We start from the raw sequence: 19,032 nt of genomic DNA, 5'->3' as shown, positions 1-19,032 counted from the left end.
AGTAAAATTTAATTTCTAATAAATCATGTAATAAAGATAGATGACTGAATAAAAATAAATATTTTTGTCTATTTTTTTCTACAGGTCAAAACGGCATGTGCTGTCCTGCACATCTGCCCGGGAGCTGGTGATATCACGGCCCCAGAGGATGACATGCCAGAGGATGAGGAGGGGAGAACGTGTTGGAGGCAGTCAGTGGTGCTCCATGGAGGGACCAGCTGTCTGCCAAGGTGTCTGCCCCTGGAGGAGGGTCTACCCGACCACCATTACATTTAGATTGTCACATTTTAGCTGTTATTTCAGGGTAATGAAAACAGTTTTAGTAAAGTCATTATTTTCTTCGTCATTTTAAACTTTTTTAGTAACATGGCAGCCGTCAATTGGGGCAGCTGTCGATTGGGTCAGCCCTGCAAACCCTGACGGATGATGTGGTGAACAGTGGAGAGAGGCACCCCCACCCCCCAGATGATGTCCCACTCACAGTCAGAAGATTCCAAGGTCATCTGTGTGGCATCGCATCCAGTCCAGCAGCACCGCTCAGTCACAATTGTGTATATATATATATATATATGTTCTCTAGTAATATTTACTGTATATCTTCTGTAAATAGTTGTAGTAGTTAATTTTAAAATCTAATGTCAATACTTAAAAATGTTTTTAATAGTTTATTGTAAATACTTGCTTCTCTAAAAATAAACTGATGTCACTGAAAAGTTGTTCTAAGTTTACTTAAATTATAAAGAAGTGATGAAACAGATAAAAGACTTTAAGAACACACCGACAACAATAACTTTTATAAACAATTTAATAATTTAATTTAATAACAGCAACACATAACCTGAACTTGTTAAAAAAAAAAAAACCACCAAAAATAATAATGTCTGTCCACCATCCTCTCCAATAAATGAAATAATCTGTCCATCCTATCCCGCTTCCCTCTGCCATCTGATATCCTCCCTGATTAAATCCACCAACTCGTCTCTCCTTCTTCTCTTACTCCTTACCCTCCTCTCTCCTGGCCTCTCATCCTCATTCTCTTCCTCATCGTCAACCTGGTGCTGCTCAGCCTCTGCAGCACCTGGCCCTGCTGTGTCCTCAGGGATGGAGGCAATTAGGACAGGTGGGGCATTAGAGGGCCTCTGTCCTAATACCTCATCCATGAGGACAAACCAGGGCCAGGTGGCAGCAGTAGGCTTCCCACTGACCCCCTGTTTTCTGTAGTGTTTCTTTAAAGCTAGAAAAAAGGAAGGTTTCATGATTTGGATGGATTAATGAAATTCTACAGAAAAAGACTTTGGAATGGTAACCTGGAGATTACTTTTTTAAGCTTACTCAAAATTAACATGAATATAATAAATGTAAGATGTAATTTCCCTACACACACACACACACATATATATATATATATAGTGTGTGTGTGTGTGTGTCCCATTACATTATCCAAACCTGAACATACTTTTTATTTTTTATTTTAAGTTGTCCCACACAAGGATCACTTCTATCACAAATATGAGATTTACAAAAAGTGGCATCTGGGCATCATTTGATGCGATCAAATTATTATATTTGTACGTTGGTGTTTGAACAGGACTTCTTTTAACTTGTGTGACTTTTACATAGAAATGCAACATGTAGATGGAATTCTGCCTCAACTCTTCGCTCCATCCGCCTGCAGCAGTATTTTTGGCCCCGATGATGAAGTGGTCATTTTATCCACTCCTCTGTCTGCTCCCTGGAACAAAATGACATGTAAAGAATATTTCTGTTATGTCAACAGGCTAAATGACTGTTCTGTATAATTACACTGGTATTGTTCTTCAAGTGAATTATAGTTTAAACCTTATTATACTGTACTGTAAATTAACTATACATTATTCAGTATTAAAACAAAACGTTTACAGTATTAACAGCCCAGTACAGCTGGACTAATGTTATTTCTTCAGCTGCATTAAGCTTTAAAAGTTCTAATACTTTGTAATAAACTGTTTGAGAATAAATAGATCTGATTAGAGAGGGATACGGCTATCAGTACAGTAAGATGTAGGTTAAAATAAAAAATAGTGACATTTGTATGAAGGCTTTTAATTGTTGATGAACATCACGTATCAACAGGTTAGCTTTAAGCTTTAGCTTTAGCTGGTCCTACACATCCCGGTGGCTCTGTTACCGTCATGTATTTTAATAGATGTTCATTTAAAAAAAGCAAAAACAAACTACTTACATTTAAAGGTGTTCTCCGCTCTACTGCCGGCGCTGCTGCTGATTTCGGTTGTCCGTAACTTCAAGAAAATCCGACTTTCTTCTTCTTTTTCTTCAACTACTAAAAAAAAAAAAAAAGAAGAAGCCAGGAAGTTTCTCCCAAGTACGTAGCCTGCGAATTGAGACGCAGCCTGTGATTGGTTGGCCTATAGAACCCCCCCCCCCACACACATTTGCTCTCACATCTTCAAACACAAGTTCGTTTTGGCACAAATATCTCGCAAGGAATGTGACAAAAGTCAAACGTGCTGAAGTCTCGTGAGAGCGCGTTTGTGTTCTTGAAGCAGCAGATTCAAGAAGCTATAATGGCTAAATTGAGGTTGTAATGCAAGATTAACATATGCAAAAAAATAATAATTACAAATAAACTATCAATAATCATTTGTCAGCTGTAATTTTATTTGTGTAAAACTATATGAACACACCAGTAAATAGTTTTTTTGTGCATTCACATTTAAATCAGATTTGAGTGAAAATCCTCTTCAGGTGAAGATTGGACTGACAAGTGTAATTTTTTTTTACATGTTCTTGCCTGATATTTCTTTTAGTGCAACTTCAAATTCAGTTTGTGTGTGCGCGGTTTTTCTTTACAGCAGAACATTTTGGCATACAAGTTCAGATTTTTGTGGTACAAATTCTCACATTGCATTCTCAAGTTTTCACATTAAATTCACAAGTTCGTTCATTTTGGCACATATTTACCTTCATACTAGAGGGGCCACCAGGGGGCGATGGGGGGCCTCAGAAAACTGGTTTCAGTTTGAGCGTAAACACAGAAAAATATTAGCTAATATTTTTTGTCATCATTATTAAACATTATTTATTAAGAAACATTAATGATAAAATGTTACTTGTGATAGTATACAATGCTAAGAGATTTAAAAGTGAAATGGACTCTCTCTCCCTGTATAACAGCTAAGAAAGGATTATTCTCTTTGAAACGCTTTCCGTTACAGCCTGCTTCTGAGAGTCTGGCTTTTAAAGGCACACTATGCAACATTTTTCAGTTAATTAATGTGTTCCATAACGTTATGGATGATTAAATGAGTCATTTCAGGTTGAACAAAGGTATTCTCGGCCGCCCTGGTGGTCTGTGGGGGAAATACTGCACTTGCAACTGCAGGAGCACCGACCCGCACCCACAGGCTCAGAAGTCTCGTGAGAGTCAGTCTTGCTTTACGGCGAGAACTGCTACACCCCCCAGTTAAAAGCATGCTCGTTGCTAGCACAGTGGCAATCTTTGTGCAGTAATGCTACGTTCACGCAGCAAAAGCACATCTGCTGCTTCATTTTTGCTGCTTGTACCAGTTGCTGCTCTGGCTGCGCGGTGCAAAAGTGTGTCTGACGCGCGTTGGGCGGAGCTTCACTATCCTTTCTCTGCCTTGCAGCTATATTTGCTGTGATCAGTGGGAATAAAGTAGTTTTAATATGTTTTTAAGTGAGAAAATACACCTGAAAACGTAATCAGTGCAGTCAGTTCATTCAGATTATTATCCTGCCTTCAATATTTTTTCTGTCGGAGCCGCTCAGACCCCCACATACCAGGGATGCGCCGACAGTATGGATCCCTTCATCAGCAGCGGTTCACCGCGGCAGCTGCTAGGTGTTTTTCATCTAAATAATCCAAACTGCATATTCTGCCGGCAGATTTCTGCATTTTAAGTTAATTTAGGCGTCAAACTGTTTAAGAGGAGTGATCATCAGCGCTGTGTCTCTCTCCCTGCGTTAAACGCGCCCGATGCGCTGCTTCAGCTGCTCAGACATACTGCGCCTGGTGCTCAAAACGCGCCGCTGGACCTTTTGCTGCGCCTTGACGCGCGTCAACCATTGACTTTGCATGTAAACTCGCTGCTTCTGTCGCGCCAGCTACGTCCAGTGTGAGAGCAGCATTAGTCATTCGCTGCTAAGCTCAAAACAACCGCGCCTGGCTTGATGGAGAAACCAGGAGAACAGCTGAGCATATTTACGACAGTGCACTTTTACTTTCGCCCTCTGGGGGGAGCCTCGCTGGAAAATCAACACCGGTTGCATAGTGTACCTTTAACTTTAAATGTGACAGAGATAAATTACTGAAAGACATTAAAAGTCATAGCTACAACATTTTTAAAAAGTGATTTTTTTTCACAATTAAAACATTTATTGAATGAAGAGCAGTGCAGAATAAATGTTTTAATATCACTGAAAAGAAATCGTAAATATTAAATTCTTTTAATTATTTTTTAAGGGTCCAAATAAAAATTTTAAAATATTAACTTATAGTTAAGCTGTCAACATCAGCAGGTAAAGATTCTGCTCTATTAAAAGAAGCAAAATGAGCGCCGGGACTGGTCCAACTGTTGGTGATGACTCAAAGAAGCTGCTTTTCTTCTGAACCAGTAAATAAAATGTCTGTTTATGCTAAGATGAGGTTAGCATAACTGGCTGGCAAACAGAACAGAATGAGAGCTGGTGAGCATAAAAGTCCTGGCCCTGGTCCGTGTGGTCTTGACTTCAACATTACTTTGTAATTTATCTTTATTGTGTCTATACTTTTTTTCCATTAGTTTTAGAGGTGTGGCACCATAGCGCCCCCTATTGATAAGCAGCCACTGGTGTTACTTGTCATCCAGGTGGTAAAATCAGTTTAAAGATTTCGGTTGAACAGAAAGTTAAATCCAGCCCTGCTGCTCCATTCCAAAGTTGAAGCTGGGAGGAGCTGCTTTAGTTAATAGCGCTGCTGTGTTTTCTTGACAGAGTCATGCCTCAGTTATTCATTAAAACCATTAATTATATAAAATAATGCTGACAGGTGGTTCCTCTGCATTTCTGATGTTTAGGTTTTATTACTCTGATCAGTCCAGTTAATACTTGAACAGCAGAAACAGCCCTGGTTGCTGGGAGGAGAGGTGGATTGTCCTGAAATGATACAGTGTATCATGAAGGAATGAATTAATTTATTAATTAATGCATCTGGTGCAGCTTCAGGCTTCTGATGCTGGAATCTAGTTTTGTGTTTAACCTGCTGCTTGAAATCTGCAGAGGCAGGGAAAGTGCTGGACTCTTGGTGTTAAATGTTTTACCTACATTTGTTCAGCATTTTTATTAGTGCCACTATCATTTTACAGGTATTAATAAGACCTTCTAAAGGTCAACCAGCCCCCCCACCTTTTTAAAATCTATCAAACAGTGGTATTAATCAATTTAGTTACATGTGCTGCTTTTGTTTTTAAGTTGTCAATGTTTTAATTTGTTAACCATATAGATCAAAAAGGATGCCAAGCATTTGGGCCTCATTAATAAATGTCAAAGACATTAATAGAAGCATTCAGAGCTCACCAAAAGTCAAAAATTGTCTTAAAAAAAGACATTGACAAAATTTTAGTTTACCCCTTTACCCCTTAATAACAGAGCGTACTGGCGTTAGAAGCTGGAGAAGGCTGGACCTGTTTGAATCCACAGCAAAAACTCTTTCAGTCTCCTTATTTTCACGGACCTTGAAGGATCCAGCCCAGACAGACCGAGTCCTTGGAGGATGCATCCTCTGAAATCGAACACACACTTTGTTTTACTCAGTCCAAAATGGAAAACATTTATATAGGTAAGTTAAAATGACAAAAAAAAAACTGCGCTTTCAGTCCAAAGATTAAGTGATTAAAAACAGAAGACCAACACCGCAGATAAAAGGTCCTGATACCGACTGTTCCTGGTGACAAAGCTACTCCAACTGGTGCTCAATGTAGCAACAGCATCAGTGGAAAGGTCAATCTCTGTGTTGAAAAGACTAAAAATATTAAATCAGAACAGGATCGATTCAGGACAGCTTTCCTCCCTGGCGATCATCTCCATTTAGGACTTTTAGACTTTAGACTTTTAAAACTAATGCAAAATGAGGATATTAAGAACTAAGTAACTGAGGTTTTTGTTGCAAAGGACAGGCGCATCGACTTCGTCTACAAATAAAGGTAAGACCACAAACAGATGTCATTTCAATCTAGTAGAAATTTAGATTAGACTAAGAAAAACACAATAGAATATTTAAAAACCAAATTTTGGCCTTAAATAAAGTATCTTTTGTTTGTCTTTCCATGCTTCCCTTTGAGCAATCCATATTAATTGATTTTGTTTCAGAATTAAAAGCCTTTAAAAACAATTGAACTAAAGGTCAAAAATTGAGCTCTGTCTTTTTGTACACCACTTATACTCTCACTTGTACGGAGCCCCTCTGATGACATGGTCAAAAAAATTTTTTAATTGTGGCCACGAAGTAGTATTTCGTGCGCACGAAATACTACTTCGTGGCCACGCAATAAGTTTAACGTGCGCGCGAAATACTTATTAATAATATTAATATCATTCCTGGACAACTGGGTAAGCAAATCGAGCGCGCCTTCTCTAAGGTCTAAGGCGCGCTCGATTTGCTTACCCAGTCGGTCTCCGCCAGTCACGTGACATTTGTTGCTAAGACGCCATTTTAGGTGGAAAAGGCGTAGTGTAAACAACCGCAGCATAGCTAAACAAAGGACTAAAGGCCCGTTTACATAGCAGCCTGTCCAAGATAAGTCATTACAGTTAACATAAGCCTGAAAACAGGGGCGGATTTATTGATATTATTAATAAGTATTTCGTGCGCACGTTAAACTTATTGCGTGGCCACGAAGTAGTATTTCGTGCCAACGTTATACTTATTGCGTGGCCGCGAAGTAGTATTTCGTGCGCACGATAAACTTATTGTGTGGCCACGAAGTAGTATTTCGTGCGCACGTTATACTTATTGCGTGGCCGCGAAATACTACTTTGTGCGCACGAAATACTACTTCGTGGCCACAATTAAACATTTTTTTTGACCATGTCATCAGAGGGGCTCCGTACATTTGTGTTGTGTGAATTGTATAATTGCGAAGGGGAACACACGGAAGGTGCAGAGCAATGCCTAACACCGGTATTTCTATCAGGAAAACGCGGTTTTGCTGCTGAAGTCATCCTCACTCTCCATCTCTCTGTGTGTGCTGTACGTTAACACCCACCAGCGGAGACACCCGCCTACCCAACTGACAGACGGAATCTCACTATACATCATTCAATCTCATCCTCCCCTCTCTCATGACAAGGCGCGCACCTCTGGATGACCTAAAAATAATCTTTAATATCTCTTAAACAAAAGTAGCACAAACAATATTTTTTTCTGCACAAATCTTCACTAACGTTGCACTAACCATTCAGTCTATTTGCAGAGTTTTTTGACGTGGGTGGGGTGTCAGCTTCACGCAGCTGCGCACGAGTCCTATCATGAAAAAAGGTTCATTGTGCGACCTGAGTAACGCGCAGTAACGGGGTGTCTGCAATGGTAACTGCGTTATAGTTACAGTCAAAGTAATTAGTTAGATTACTCGTTACTAAAACAAGGTAACGGCGTTAGTAACGCCGTTACTTTCAACGCCGTTAGTCCCATCACTGCTGACAGTTTCCAGCTTCATAAAGGTACTCATCAGGGCTTGTGCTTAAATCATGCTCTTTCTTCACGTTTATAAAACCGTTAGCACAAGCTGGATCAGGGCCCCGCCCGATACTGGTATGGGTGCAACACTACCGAAAAGGGCAAAAACAGTATATGCCCGCATTAAGCAGCATGGGCCACTGTCCCCGATTCTTGGTAAATTGGGATGTAAGACAACATTTGTCAGCATGTTGATGCATTGTTTCCTACATTTAATGTTATTGTGCACTGCGGGTTTCAGAATTTCTTCCTTCCACTAACTTTTATTTACACCGCTTGCAACTTATAGTCCTCAAAAAAATGGTTTTAATTTGTGTCCTTTAAATTGATTAAATGTGTGCAAACAAGGTTGTCTGTGTGGTGTGTCTGTGACGGAGCAGCATCCTCTCCAGACTGTGCGCCTCACCCAGTGACCGCTGGAAACCAGCCCAACTGAAGCCCTACAAGAATGATTATTACAGACAATGGATCGATAGTTTTCAGCTGGACATGATTTCTTTTTTTTTAGATTTAGTGAGTTTCACAAATTTTCTTGACAAAGTTCTGTTTCAAATCAATTAACCCCTTAAGCCCTGAGGGTGTTAGGAGCAAATTCCGCCTGAAATCACATCTGTGAATTAAAGCAAGCACAGCTCTCAAACTATAAATTGGAAATACAATTGTTTGTATTTGTGTGACAGAAAGGCATTGATGAATTTTTTTAGATGGAACCACTATTTTAAATGTCATCATGTCTTTTTTATAGGGGATTAAACTAAAATATTTAGCCTAGCCAATTTATTATTTTTTTTAATAAACTCTGCATAACACCATAAAAGCCCATTAGAAACTCTGGATGAACCCTCAGACTTTATAGATCCACTTCTGGACTATAACTCAAGCACATTTACACTGAATAAGTTGAAGCATGTTTGTTTCACAAAGGTTTTAGTGGGCAGTGAGCTAGGAGGAAATAAGTAAAAATTTCTCAAATTAAGTGTATTTACCCTTAACTTGAGTATGTAAATAAGACGATCTGCCAATGGAATTAGCATTTCTACTCTTGTTATTTATTTTTTTATAATTTTTTTAAAATTATTAAATAAATAAAACAAGATATTTAGATAAAATGCACTTCAAATAAGACAATGATATTGTGTTTTCTTATTTAAAATGGCAAATGTCTTGTTCCATTGGCAAAACGTCTCTTTTACCTTCTCAAATCGAGAACAAATGCACTTATTTTAAGAATAAATGACAGCTAGATTTTAATTTTTTCCAGTGTTTGCTCCTAAGATTTAGCCGTTGTTTCATAAAAGTTCGCCTCCCTTAAGGGGGAATATATTGATTCCTGGAACATATAAGGGTGTGTTAAACACATTTATTAAAGCTTTGTTAAGAATTTCCTTAATAAAATGTAATCTATTTTCTCCAGCTCTTATCTTATATTAATCATGTTCCTTGCTCATGCACACACACCCTTCCTACACACTCAGCGTCACTCTCATCTTGGACTTTAACCTGTGGCAGTGAAATTCGATGCAGCTCTGCATCTCTCCTTCTCTCTGCTGAAACCGGCCCGTATGACATTTAGCTTCACGGTTCTTCAAGGTAGGCTGCTTTATTCCTTTGTTTACCTTTCGCTTTGAACATGAAATGTTTTTAGGTTCTTTATTTCTTTTATCTGAGCTGTTTTTACGCTTTATAATTAAATTTAATGAGAAGGAGACCTGCTTTCCTCACATTTCAGGACAGGGAAGAGCCTTCCTCTCTGTTAGTTTCCTTTTTCTTTCTCATCAGGGCCTAAATCCTCGTATAAATGTTGCTTCTCTTCCCTTTGATGAGTAAATTAGGCTAATAGTTTCTAACTTTCTATCTTATAATCTCATTGCTTAGGTTTCAAGGTTGCATATTTTGCTTTATTGTTTTATGAGATTTGGACTCTGAACTTGGAGCCATTTTCAGCTCTTAAAGCATAATAACATGAGCTTAGTTGTTCTAAGCATTCTGAAAATGTACTTCTATCTAATAAGAGGGATTCTTTTTATTTAAATATCAGATTATTTCTGTCTCTAGAAGAAATTGTTTGGGCAATAAGTTTGGTTCAGTTTTATTTTTCAGGCCATTAAAAATGTGAATCCGTCTTATGGATCTTTTTAAAACCATTAAGAATGGGTGTTTCCAACCTACCGAGTTTATGTCACGCAAACAGATGGAAACAATGATTTCACCCAATCCTCCTTTCACAGATTGTTGACGTTACTTCACGTATGTTGCATCTCTTGAAGAAGCCGTGAAATATTTAATTTAAACATGGAATTTAAAAATTACTGTTGAGCCATTAAATCCAAGGAGAGCCGGAGGAATCATCTTTAAGGAATCTGGTGAATATAGTGTCTAATCTGTGCTGATATTGCTGTTAAAAGCTGATAAATAAATAGAATTAATTAAAAAACTTCTGCCAGACATTTTATTAGCTTGATGACATCAAAAGTGAGAGAACTGATCTGTATCCACATCAGATCAACTCGTTCTGTGTCTATCAGAAATCTCTACAAAAACCAAAATAGAAATAAACCAAGAAAACTCAAAGATATAACTTAAAAAGAACCAAAACCGTGACACATATAAAGTTGAATATCATCAGCATAAAAGTAGAAGACAGATAAAAAAAAACTAATAATACCAAAAAAAGAAAAGTATAAAAAGCAAACAAAACAGGACCAAACCCAACCCCTGCAGAACCCTGCAGGTTAGAGAGGCAGTCAATTACCTCAGAAACACCTTTGTTTGTGAGAACTGTTGTCAAGTGGATGCTTTTTACATGAGCGTTTCTTCACTGACAGGAGCACACACCCAGATATATAATCGTTATGGATTCATATTATGGTGTGCAAATATTGAATCATTCATTCATCAAATACTATTATCCAACACTCACAGAAGTGAAAACAATCTGATTGAGAATGTTAGGAAAAGTCCAAACACTGTAAATTTAGGATAAAACCTGTGTTTGATATTTGCTGATGTTGTCATAACCTGAGTGGGCTGAGCTATCCTGACGCATCGTAGATTGTTCTTTCTGGGACTCGTAAAACCTCCTGATAAACCACCACCTCCGTGGACTCTTGGAACGGCCTAGCTTGAGGTGTGAGGACGGCCTATAGCGATATGGGTGTAACACAAGTATATAACAGGACATGTTTCTAAGAATAGCCTTGATTGAAAACACTCCTCGGACGGTAATAGGGAAAGTACACCAACATTGGGATATCTGGCATAAGGAGCCTAAACGGGGATGGCAGCAAGTTTAAGAGGAAAAAGCAAGATTTAAGATGACAAACTGAGGATTCCTGTGTGTTGATTTCAGGAAAATCACAAGAAGGACAAAGTTAAAGAATCTAGAACGACCAAACTCATCTCGTCAGGGATGGTAAGACCTGATATTTCTCTGCTGTAATAATGATTCATGATCGTTTTGTTTCCAACTTTGATAACTAGATGCAATGTTTTCCTTACTGTAGGACGTGGGGATGTTAGAGATCCCTGCTGAGCTGTCCGCCAGACTCCGCAGCGGAGCAGGTAAGTTTAAAAAACCCAGGAATCATAAAAAAAAAGGCTATAAAACAGCACTGGGCACAAGTTATGTAAGATTTATATAATACCACCAAAAAACACACATCTGGGCTTATTAATTATTTTTCCTTCAAAATTGAAATGTAAGCAAACAAATATTAGTAAAACTCAAATAACCAATATGTTTCCTATTGTATCTATAGTTCCCTTTATCAAAACATTAATGAATTTTACCACATTCCTATGCAGTATTATTGTGTTCTGTGTACTTCTGAAGCCACTTAGTGTACCGGTGTGCTGATGTACCCTGATCTAAAACTGCAGAATTGTATTTTTAGAAGTTCATTTCTGTTTGTTGGATCCTGAAGACTCACAGTGGTTTTTTAGTCATTATGTTTTTTTGCTAAACGAGATCAATCAATTTATCGTCTTTTTACTGCAGTACTGGGTCCGTTATGTCACCTATTGAGAAAAAGAATTAAAAAGGAGTTTCTGAATATTTTCCACATTGTTTTTGGACAGAGAAAAAGAAATCTGTTTGTGCCTTTAAAGGCGTCTCATTTAAGCAGCTATTGGTATCACCCGGACTGTAATGGACCGTTATCCATCGTTAAGAAAAGCTCTTTTAGCAGCCAGCTGTTGACATTATAAAAGGTATATCAACCTCCTTTCAGACATAATAAAGTGGATCATTAAAACCTCAGAACAGATTTGAATTTTAAGGGCAACTGCATGTTCACCCAGTGTTTCTGACCACCTTTCCTATCCAGGAGTCTTTGTCAGGTCTGTTGGAGCGCTGATGTTGGAGCATCATGGAGGGCTATCCGAGTCCGATGCCAATCAAAGACCCAGCTCTCCCTCTGCAGGGTTGTCATTTATTTTAAAAATGAGTTCCATCCTCCCCCACTGTTCAGTGGTGGATTTTCCTTTTTAACAAATCCGGCTTCCTTCACCCCTCTTTCAAACCATCTATCTTCTCTGTCCAAGACCTGAACATCAAAGGTGTGTCCTTTGCTCTTAAGGTGCACATGTAAAACTGAATCCAGCCTAGAGTTGCTGCCTCTCCTGTTCCGCTGTACGAATGGTTTGAAAGATCCTGATTTAAATGGCTGAAAAACAAAAGCCCCGTACACATAAAAGGACTCCAACAACCCAGGAGAACGAAGGGCGGGTTTTAAATGAATTTGGAACAAGCTTAGGAGGATGGACCTTCATGCTGCTTAAAAACATCAGCACTCTATTGCTGTGGAGCGAACTGAAAAAATTGACAAAGACTCGTGGAGAAAGTTTCCTCCGATTTAAACCGGTTTTGTTGTTACCATGATCCAGAGGAGTAACAATTTGCACTGGCATGTATTATTAAAACAACGCTCGATTGTGGCTGATATCTTAACTGTTATAGTTACAGAAAAGCACAGTTGCCTTATCAGGCTGAATTACCCCCGTGTTAGTCGCCCTGTTGGCTGGGTTCCTGGCCAGTGGGCTACTGGCCAGTGATCGATTTAACCTGATCTCAGACCACAGAACCCCTTTTGGGTCATAAATCCAGCCGTTCCACAGAGAATGTTTGCTGTTCCTCAGAACCTGTTGCCTTCTGCCCTTCCTTTTTTCTGATCATGTCTAGGGGTATTTCAATATACTGCCATAGATTAGCTTGTAGATGTGCTTGTAGACTGATGTTGTTTTTTTTTGTCCACCAGGGGGCCAGCTTGGGTCACGTATTACAGAAGTTGCACCTCCGAAGGTGAAGGCACAACATAGGCTCAGCCTTCCTCTGGACATTGATAGACACCCATTCTCTCGCTTTGCCAAGTCTACATTACAGGTTGGTTCCTACTAATAACATCTCTACCTCCTCTTCCTCTCATTGCCTTCCTCTACTTTAAAACTCAACATGAAACTGGACCTACGCTTCTGCAATACGTCTTAAGAATGAAAGTATCAGAAATAATAGCTTCAGGGTTATTTTAGAATATAGAGAGCGGCTCTTCTGCTGACATTATTACCAAAATGATGAGAAATGATCAATATTCAGGTTGCTGCCCTGAATATTGACCCATATAACGGCTATGTATTGGCTGTTATAGGTTCAAATCCTTGCCCTGGTGTCCTTTGCTGAATGTCTCTTTCCTCTCTTCTAGCCCACTTTCCTGTCTCCATACTTTCAATAGCAACAAAATAAAGGCAGCTAGAACCTAAAAAATAATATTAAAAGAAATTAATAATATCAAAAATCATTAGAGTGTCCCTTTTTGATTAAAAAATGTCTCTGCCATACATCTTTTGAAAGAATGGGTCTGGAGATGCTGATATTTATTCAATTAACTGCAAAGAACCTTTATCAACATTTCTGGTTCAAGGAAAAATAATCCTCTTTTGATTGAGCTGTTTTTAATAGTAAATGCTCCTTCATTCAGAGGGTTATATCAATTAAACGTCCCAAACTCCACCATCCGTAACAGTGTGACTCTTTCCACACCTCAAGTTCACCACATAGAAGATCAGAGAAATCAGAATATGATGAAGAAAGCTGGTTTCCTCTCTTTATATCAGCAGCTCTGAAGATTTTCTTCCACTTTTACTCCTAATGTCAAACTTTTAAGTTAAAACACTCTTTATGGGAAAAATGTTTTCTTTATTTTTCCCGTGTCCTGGGTTCTGATCGTGGCTGTAATCAAATCATGATTTTAACAAAAATGTCAACAACAAAAAAATCATATTTTATTGATTTTAAGTGATTATTTGAATGAAGATAAACTTCCATCCATCCATCCGTTTTCCATCATGTTTTATCCCTGCCGGGGTTGCAAGGGATCAACCTATGCACAAAAATTAATTGTCAATTGTCAATTTCAGAACTGGAGTTGAGTTCGAGGTTTTATAGAGTGGACCGACAAAGCCTTGTTTTGGCCTAGACAAAGGACATTCTTTTGGGGACCAGAATGTTCACATTTTGGACAAAGAAGACAGATGGTTCGAGAGGGGCTTAAAGGAAGCCGTCTATGTTAAGAAAGAAAAACCAACCTTAAACAGAGGGGGTGGACTCAGATTTTAGCTTTCAAATACCTACAATGCAGCAAGAGAGTTGATGTCTTCCAGATATCATCGCAGCCCCAACCCTTTACAGGGGAACAGGAGACCTTGCCAGTAGTCAGGCCAACAATTCCCTTTAACGAATTTCCCAGAGACATAGACAGGTATGGGCATTGCAGGCTCAAAAAGACGCCAAACGACCCCCATTCCAAAGAGGTGGACCCATTCATCCGTTTCTATTTGCATGTTTTCAAACAAAAACAAGGCTTTGTTGGTCCACTCTATATTCTGACATTTTGAATTGAAAAAGCTTCCTGGCTGGGAAGCAAAACGTCTTGGAAACAAAGTCCAGTGGATAGTTTTTTTTTACTTTTTTGGACTGACTCAGTGAAATACTTTGAAAATCAAAATTTTAAGCTAAGAGTATTATTGTAGGATTATATTTTACTTGTTACCTTTTTTTTCAGCTTAATTTACCGTTGGTAATATGTCAAATGCCAAAATACCTTGCACAGCTATGTAGCAGTATCTTTGTTAAATGGCATAAATAGCATAAATCTTGTGCTTCTAGCAGGAGGCGGGGTTACCAATCTACTTGCTCTGGAGAGCAGAGTTCGCTGCTTTTAGATGTTGTCTCCAAAGTCTCCAGTAGCAGAAAAAAGTCGCTAGATTTGGCACTAGGTGCTTTTTAGAAATCAAAGTGTTAGAGGGGTCTGAAAAGTCGCTAACTATAGCGACTATAGCGCTAAGTTGGCAACACTGCTCTTTGCATAGTTTGTTTTCAAATGGTTTGCTGCTGTCTGTTTGGACCTTTCTGAACATGTGCAGCAAATGGACTGATCCAATATGGTGGACACTGAAGGGGGGGGGGCTGAGACACACTTAATATTATCAGCTTTCTGATGGCCTTATTAGTGAAAGGATTTTGATCAAAAACATAATTAATGTTTACAAATCAGGAATAGTTTACATTAACAATACATGTAAACAGAGTTCTAGGGGGCCCCCAGGAACTTGAGGCCCTTGACAACTGCCTAGTATTCCCTAATGGTATGCAAGTGATGAAAAATTAAAATTTGCCCTATAACGGCTTAATAAAAAAGTGAATTTCTATATGGTTTGTTTTAGGAGGTGGAAGATGATCAGGTTGTTTGGATGACAAACATAAACCTAATTTTTTCTGTGTTTGACCTCCAGGACACATGGTCCCAGCCTCAGGGCTACCCACCCCAGAGACCCCTCATGCCTCTGGAGTCCGAATACACCAGACCGGCGTTGGAGATCAACAAGCTGGTATGACGATCATCTTCTATGGGTGCCGTCTCATCATCTTTCATCTTTTCTTAGCAATTTTCACTCCCTATGTGCAGATCTTACGGTTTTTAGCAGAATCAGACATGGGCGGCTGGCAGGAGCAGACCTTAGGCAACTACATAGTGGAGCAGGGCCAGAAGCATCCGGCTTTGAGAGATGAGATCCTGGTCCAGCTTGTTTACCACACGTCAGAAAAAGCTGAGGACCACAACAGCCTGAGGGGATGGCTGCTGATGGCCTGCTGCCTGAGCGCCTTCACACCGTCACCAACTCTGGACAAAACTCTGCTCAAGTAGGTGTTACTCCTCCAGTCTGCCACCTGCTGTCCACTACAGATACTTCAGTCTGTTTTTACTCCTGCAAAGCAGCGGGCAAAGTCCTGCAGGTTTATAGGTTTTGTTTCGTGTCAGTTTTATGATCAGATACTAAAGACAGAACCAATAGAACAGAAACTTAAAAAATAGCAGGCTTTAAATTCAGTGTTAGTATAAAAGTTTGTCACTGTGTGAAGCTGGTCGGATTAATATTTATGGCTTTTATTCATTTGTTATTTTACCCTATGTTATATTATTATATAGTTAAAAGACGAAGACTAGAGCTGTAGCCGTGTGGAGAGAATTTAGGTCCATTATTGTTGCAAGAATAAAAAAAAAAAAACAGAGATGAAACTTTAGAAAAATTGTTTTTTTTTTTAAGTTTTAAGGAGTTACTTTCCTGTTGTCTTAGATTTTATCTTTTTAATTTATTTGTTTTTTTTATATTTTTCATAATTTTCATTCTATTTATTTTAAATTTATTTTTTCTTCTTTTTTTCCACATTTCTTTCTCTCAGATTACAGAAGAGAATTAGGGCCACTGAAAAATAAAGCGAAGTTAACAGATTTTGAAATATTATTTGAGTTTATTTTGGGGGAAAAAGTCAGAATTATGACTTTAATCTCAGAATTATGACTGAATTCTGAGAGCTAACAAACATGTTATCATCAAGCCGTAGCCATGTCTGTTTTAGAGGCTAGCTCTCTGGTTTTAATCACCTTCTGCTCTTCCATTAATGAGATATCATCACCTGCAACTCCTCAGGGACGTAAAAAGTCGCCTAATTTTCCACCAATGTGTTACTGGTCCTCCCAATCAGAATTCTGAGATTAAAGTCAGAATTCTGATTTTCTTCCCCGTATTAAACTGAAATAAAATTTTAAAATTAGTTAATTTTCTTCTTTTTTTTTTCAGTGGCCCTAATCCTCTTCCGTACTCAGATTTCGTTTTAATTGTGCTTTTCATAACTGTGTTTTATGATCACATTCTCTTTATTTCAAGCTTAATCCAAACGCTCCCTCTTGACCAATAAAATGTTGTTGCCAACGTCCAGCAGACCAATAGAAATGTGCTCCTCATGATGAGAAGTTAACAGAATCTGATCTGGGAAACACAATTAAAAAAGAATTCATAAAACTAAACCTGAAAAAGAGAATAAAAAATATAATTAAAAAATTACATTTTAAATATATAATATAAAAAAATGAATCTGAGAAAAAGAAAACAAAACAAAAAAAAAAGAAATCTGTTATTTTAATTAAATAAATAAAACAATAAAATAAAGGCAAGAATACAGCAAAGTTACACCAAAACTTTGATTTTAAAGTTTTATTTCTGAATTTTTTATTTATTTTATTTTACTTTTTTATTTTATTTTTTAATGTGCAACAATAATGGAACCAAATTCCCTCCATATTTTCCTTGCAGGTATGTATCTGACCAGGGTCCAGGGGAGTACCGTTCACTATGTCAGCACAAGCTGCTGACGTCTCTGCAGCTTCCAGCCCCCGCCGCACGCCTCCACCCCCCCACACAGCTGGAGTGGACGTCCAATCAGAGGAAAGGAACGATGCTTGTGGAAGTTAAGACTTTTAATGGTAGGTGAAATAAATCCCATCAAGGCTTATTTTAATAAAACACCAAATAAAACATCAAGCATGAAATAAAGATAAAAACAACAACTGCTCTGACTTCAGATGAAGAGTTGACAACTGAGGTGGAGTCATGGACCACAGGAGAGCAGCTGGCTTCTTGGCTTCTTCGTTATCGGTATTCAATTTCATTTATAAAACATGTTTTCAAAGAAACAACTTCAGTTTGTGTTGTTGTGTAATTTTAATCTGCTGGAACTTAGAGGGGTGATGGAGGCTCTGCAAGGCTGGTCCGTGTCTATCGCTACCGACGAAGGGTGGTCAGACCTGGCCGGCTCTGACTTTGTCATGGACCTTCTGGCTGGGGCCGAGGCTGAAGCTGAAGCCCTTCATGGACCAGGGACGCCCTCCTCTGCAAACTCTGACTACCTGTTTAGAAACCAAGGAGACAGGTAAAACCAAACCAGGTCCCTTCAAGGATCTACATGTTTTTTTTATATCTTATTTCAACCCAATTTAGTCCAAAACAACAAATATTACTGATGTCGTCTGAATATATATCAGTATATATCAGACTATATATCAGATCAATCCTCCTTTTATAAAACAGCTGCCTTTAAGCAGAGGCTTATCATTAAGTCCTCATATCTGTATTAAACTGTTGTTTTATAACAATTTATTTAATCTGATGTAACTTTATAGTCATCTAAGGCACCTAACATTTCAGCCAGGGACCTCAAATATAAGTGACCACAAATTTTTTCTGTTTTTATTTATGTTATAAAGTGAAAAAAATCCACTTATTTTTGGAATAAATGGAGTTTATGCATGATATTTTAATATATTTTAAATAATTTTTACGTTTTTTTTATTGATTTAATTGGGATGTTTAACCCTTTAAAGCCCGATCCAAGAATAAAACAAAACAGAAAATAACTTTTTTTTGGTTTGAAGTCCTTATTAGGCCTTTTAACAAAATATGTAAAAAGAAAAAACAGAAATACGTTTTTGATATTAATAATTTATTACTATGCGATAAGTTAAGATTATTTTTTGTGTAGTCTTCTACTGGTTGTTATCAGGTATATCTGATTGTGTACAACAGGATTTTGAGCAAAGTTTTTACCATTAAATTATGCAAAAGGTGTCAGACATTTCAGAAACCGTATGTATCAAATATGATACATTTGGCATTACAGGGTTAAGGGCGAGAATTACAAGTTCAACCATTGACCAGTAAGTGGCGCACTCCTGTTTGCCCGCCATGGTTCTGTACTGTTAAACCCCTTTCTTACTAAAAAACCTGTTTAAACGTGGGAGCAATGGGTTTCTAGTGGCAGTGGGAACAGCTGACTGATGCGTGTCTATCCGGGTCAAACGACTCGGCAAGCGACCCGTGTTAAAATCGCCTTGGCTCTGATTTGCACACTGTGAGAACACCAGAGCCGGGTTCACCTGCTTAGTTACATGACACCATTGTACGCAATGTAC

At 38.3% G+C, this 19,032-nt stretch overlaps 1 protein-coding gene and 1 long non-coding RNA gene across 2 annotated transcripts in view; one reads left to right on the top strand and one right to left on the bottom strand.

The window, feature by feature from the left end:
- Positions 1 to 19,032, top strand: part of myo15b (myosin XVB) — a 98,529-nt gene that overhangs the window by 39,077 nt on the left and 40,420 nt on the right. The window contains exons 26-33 of the mRNA XM_038303200.1: positions 11,082 to 11,144; positions 11,236 to 11,293; positions 12,988 to 13,112; positions 15,518 to 15,613; positions 15,691 to 15,926; positions 17,378 to 17,547; positions 17,647 to 17,719; positions 17,805 to 17,993. Of these exons, the coding sequence (XP_038159128.1) occupies positions 11,082 to 11,144; positions 11,236 to 11,293; positions 12,988 to 13,112; positions 15,518 to 15,613; positions 15,691 to 15,926; positions 17,378 to 17,547; positions 17,647 to 17,719; positions 17,805 to 17,993 (1,010 nt within the window). The remainder of the gene's footprint in view (positions 1 to 11,081; positions 11,145 to 11,235; positions 11,294 to 12,987; positions 13,113 to 15,517; positions 15,614 to 15,690; positions 15,927 to 17,377; positions 17,548 to 17,646; positions 17,720 to 17,804; positions 17,994 to 19,032) is intronic.
- LOC119795292 lies at positions 1,551 to 2,344 on the bottom strand. Its single transcript, XR_005282314.1, has 2 exons — positions 2,222 to 2,344; positions 1,551 to 1,732 (listed from the first exon to the last, which is right to left on the bottom strand). It is a non-coding gene; the product is annotated as an uncharacterized LOC119795292 (long non-coding RNA).

This window comes from Cyprinodon tularosa, unplaced genomic scaffold, assembly GCF_016077235.1.
Source record: "Cyprinodon tularosa strain WSP-4 unplaced genomic scaffold, ASM1607723v1 ctg508, whole genome shotgun sequence".
Taxonomy (NCBI): Eukaryota; Metazoa; Chordata; class Actinopteri; order Cyprinodontiformes; family Cyprinodontidae; genus Cyprinodon; species Cyprinodon tularosa.
This window is presented reverse-complemented; position numbering and strand designations above follow the sequence as displayed.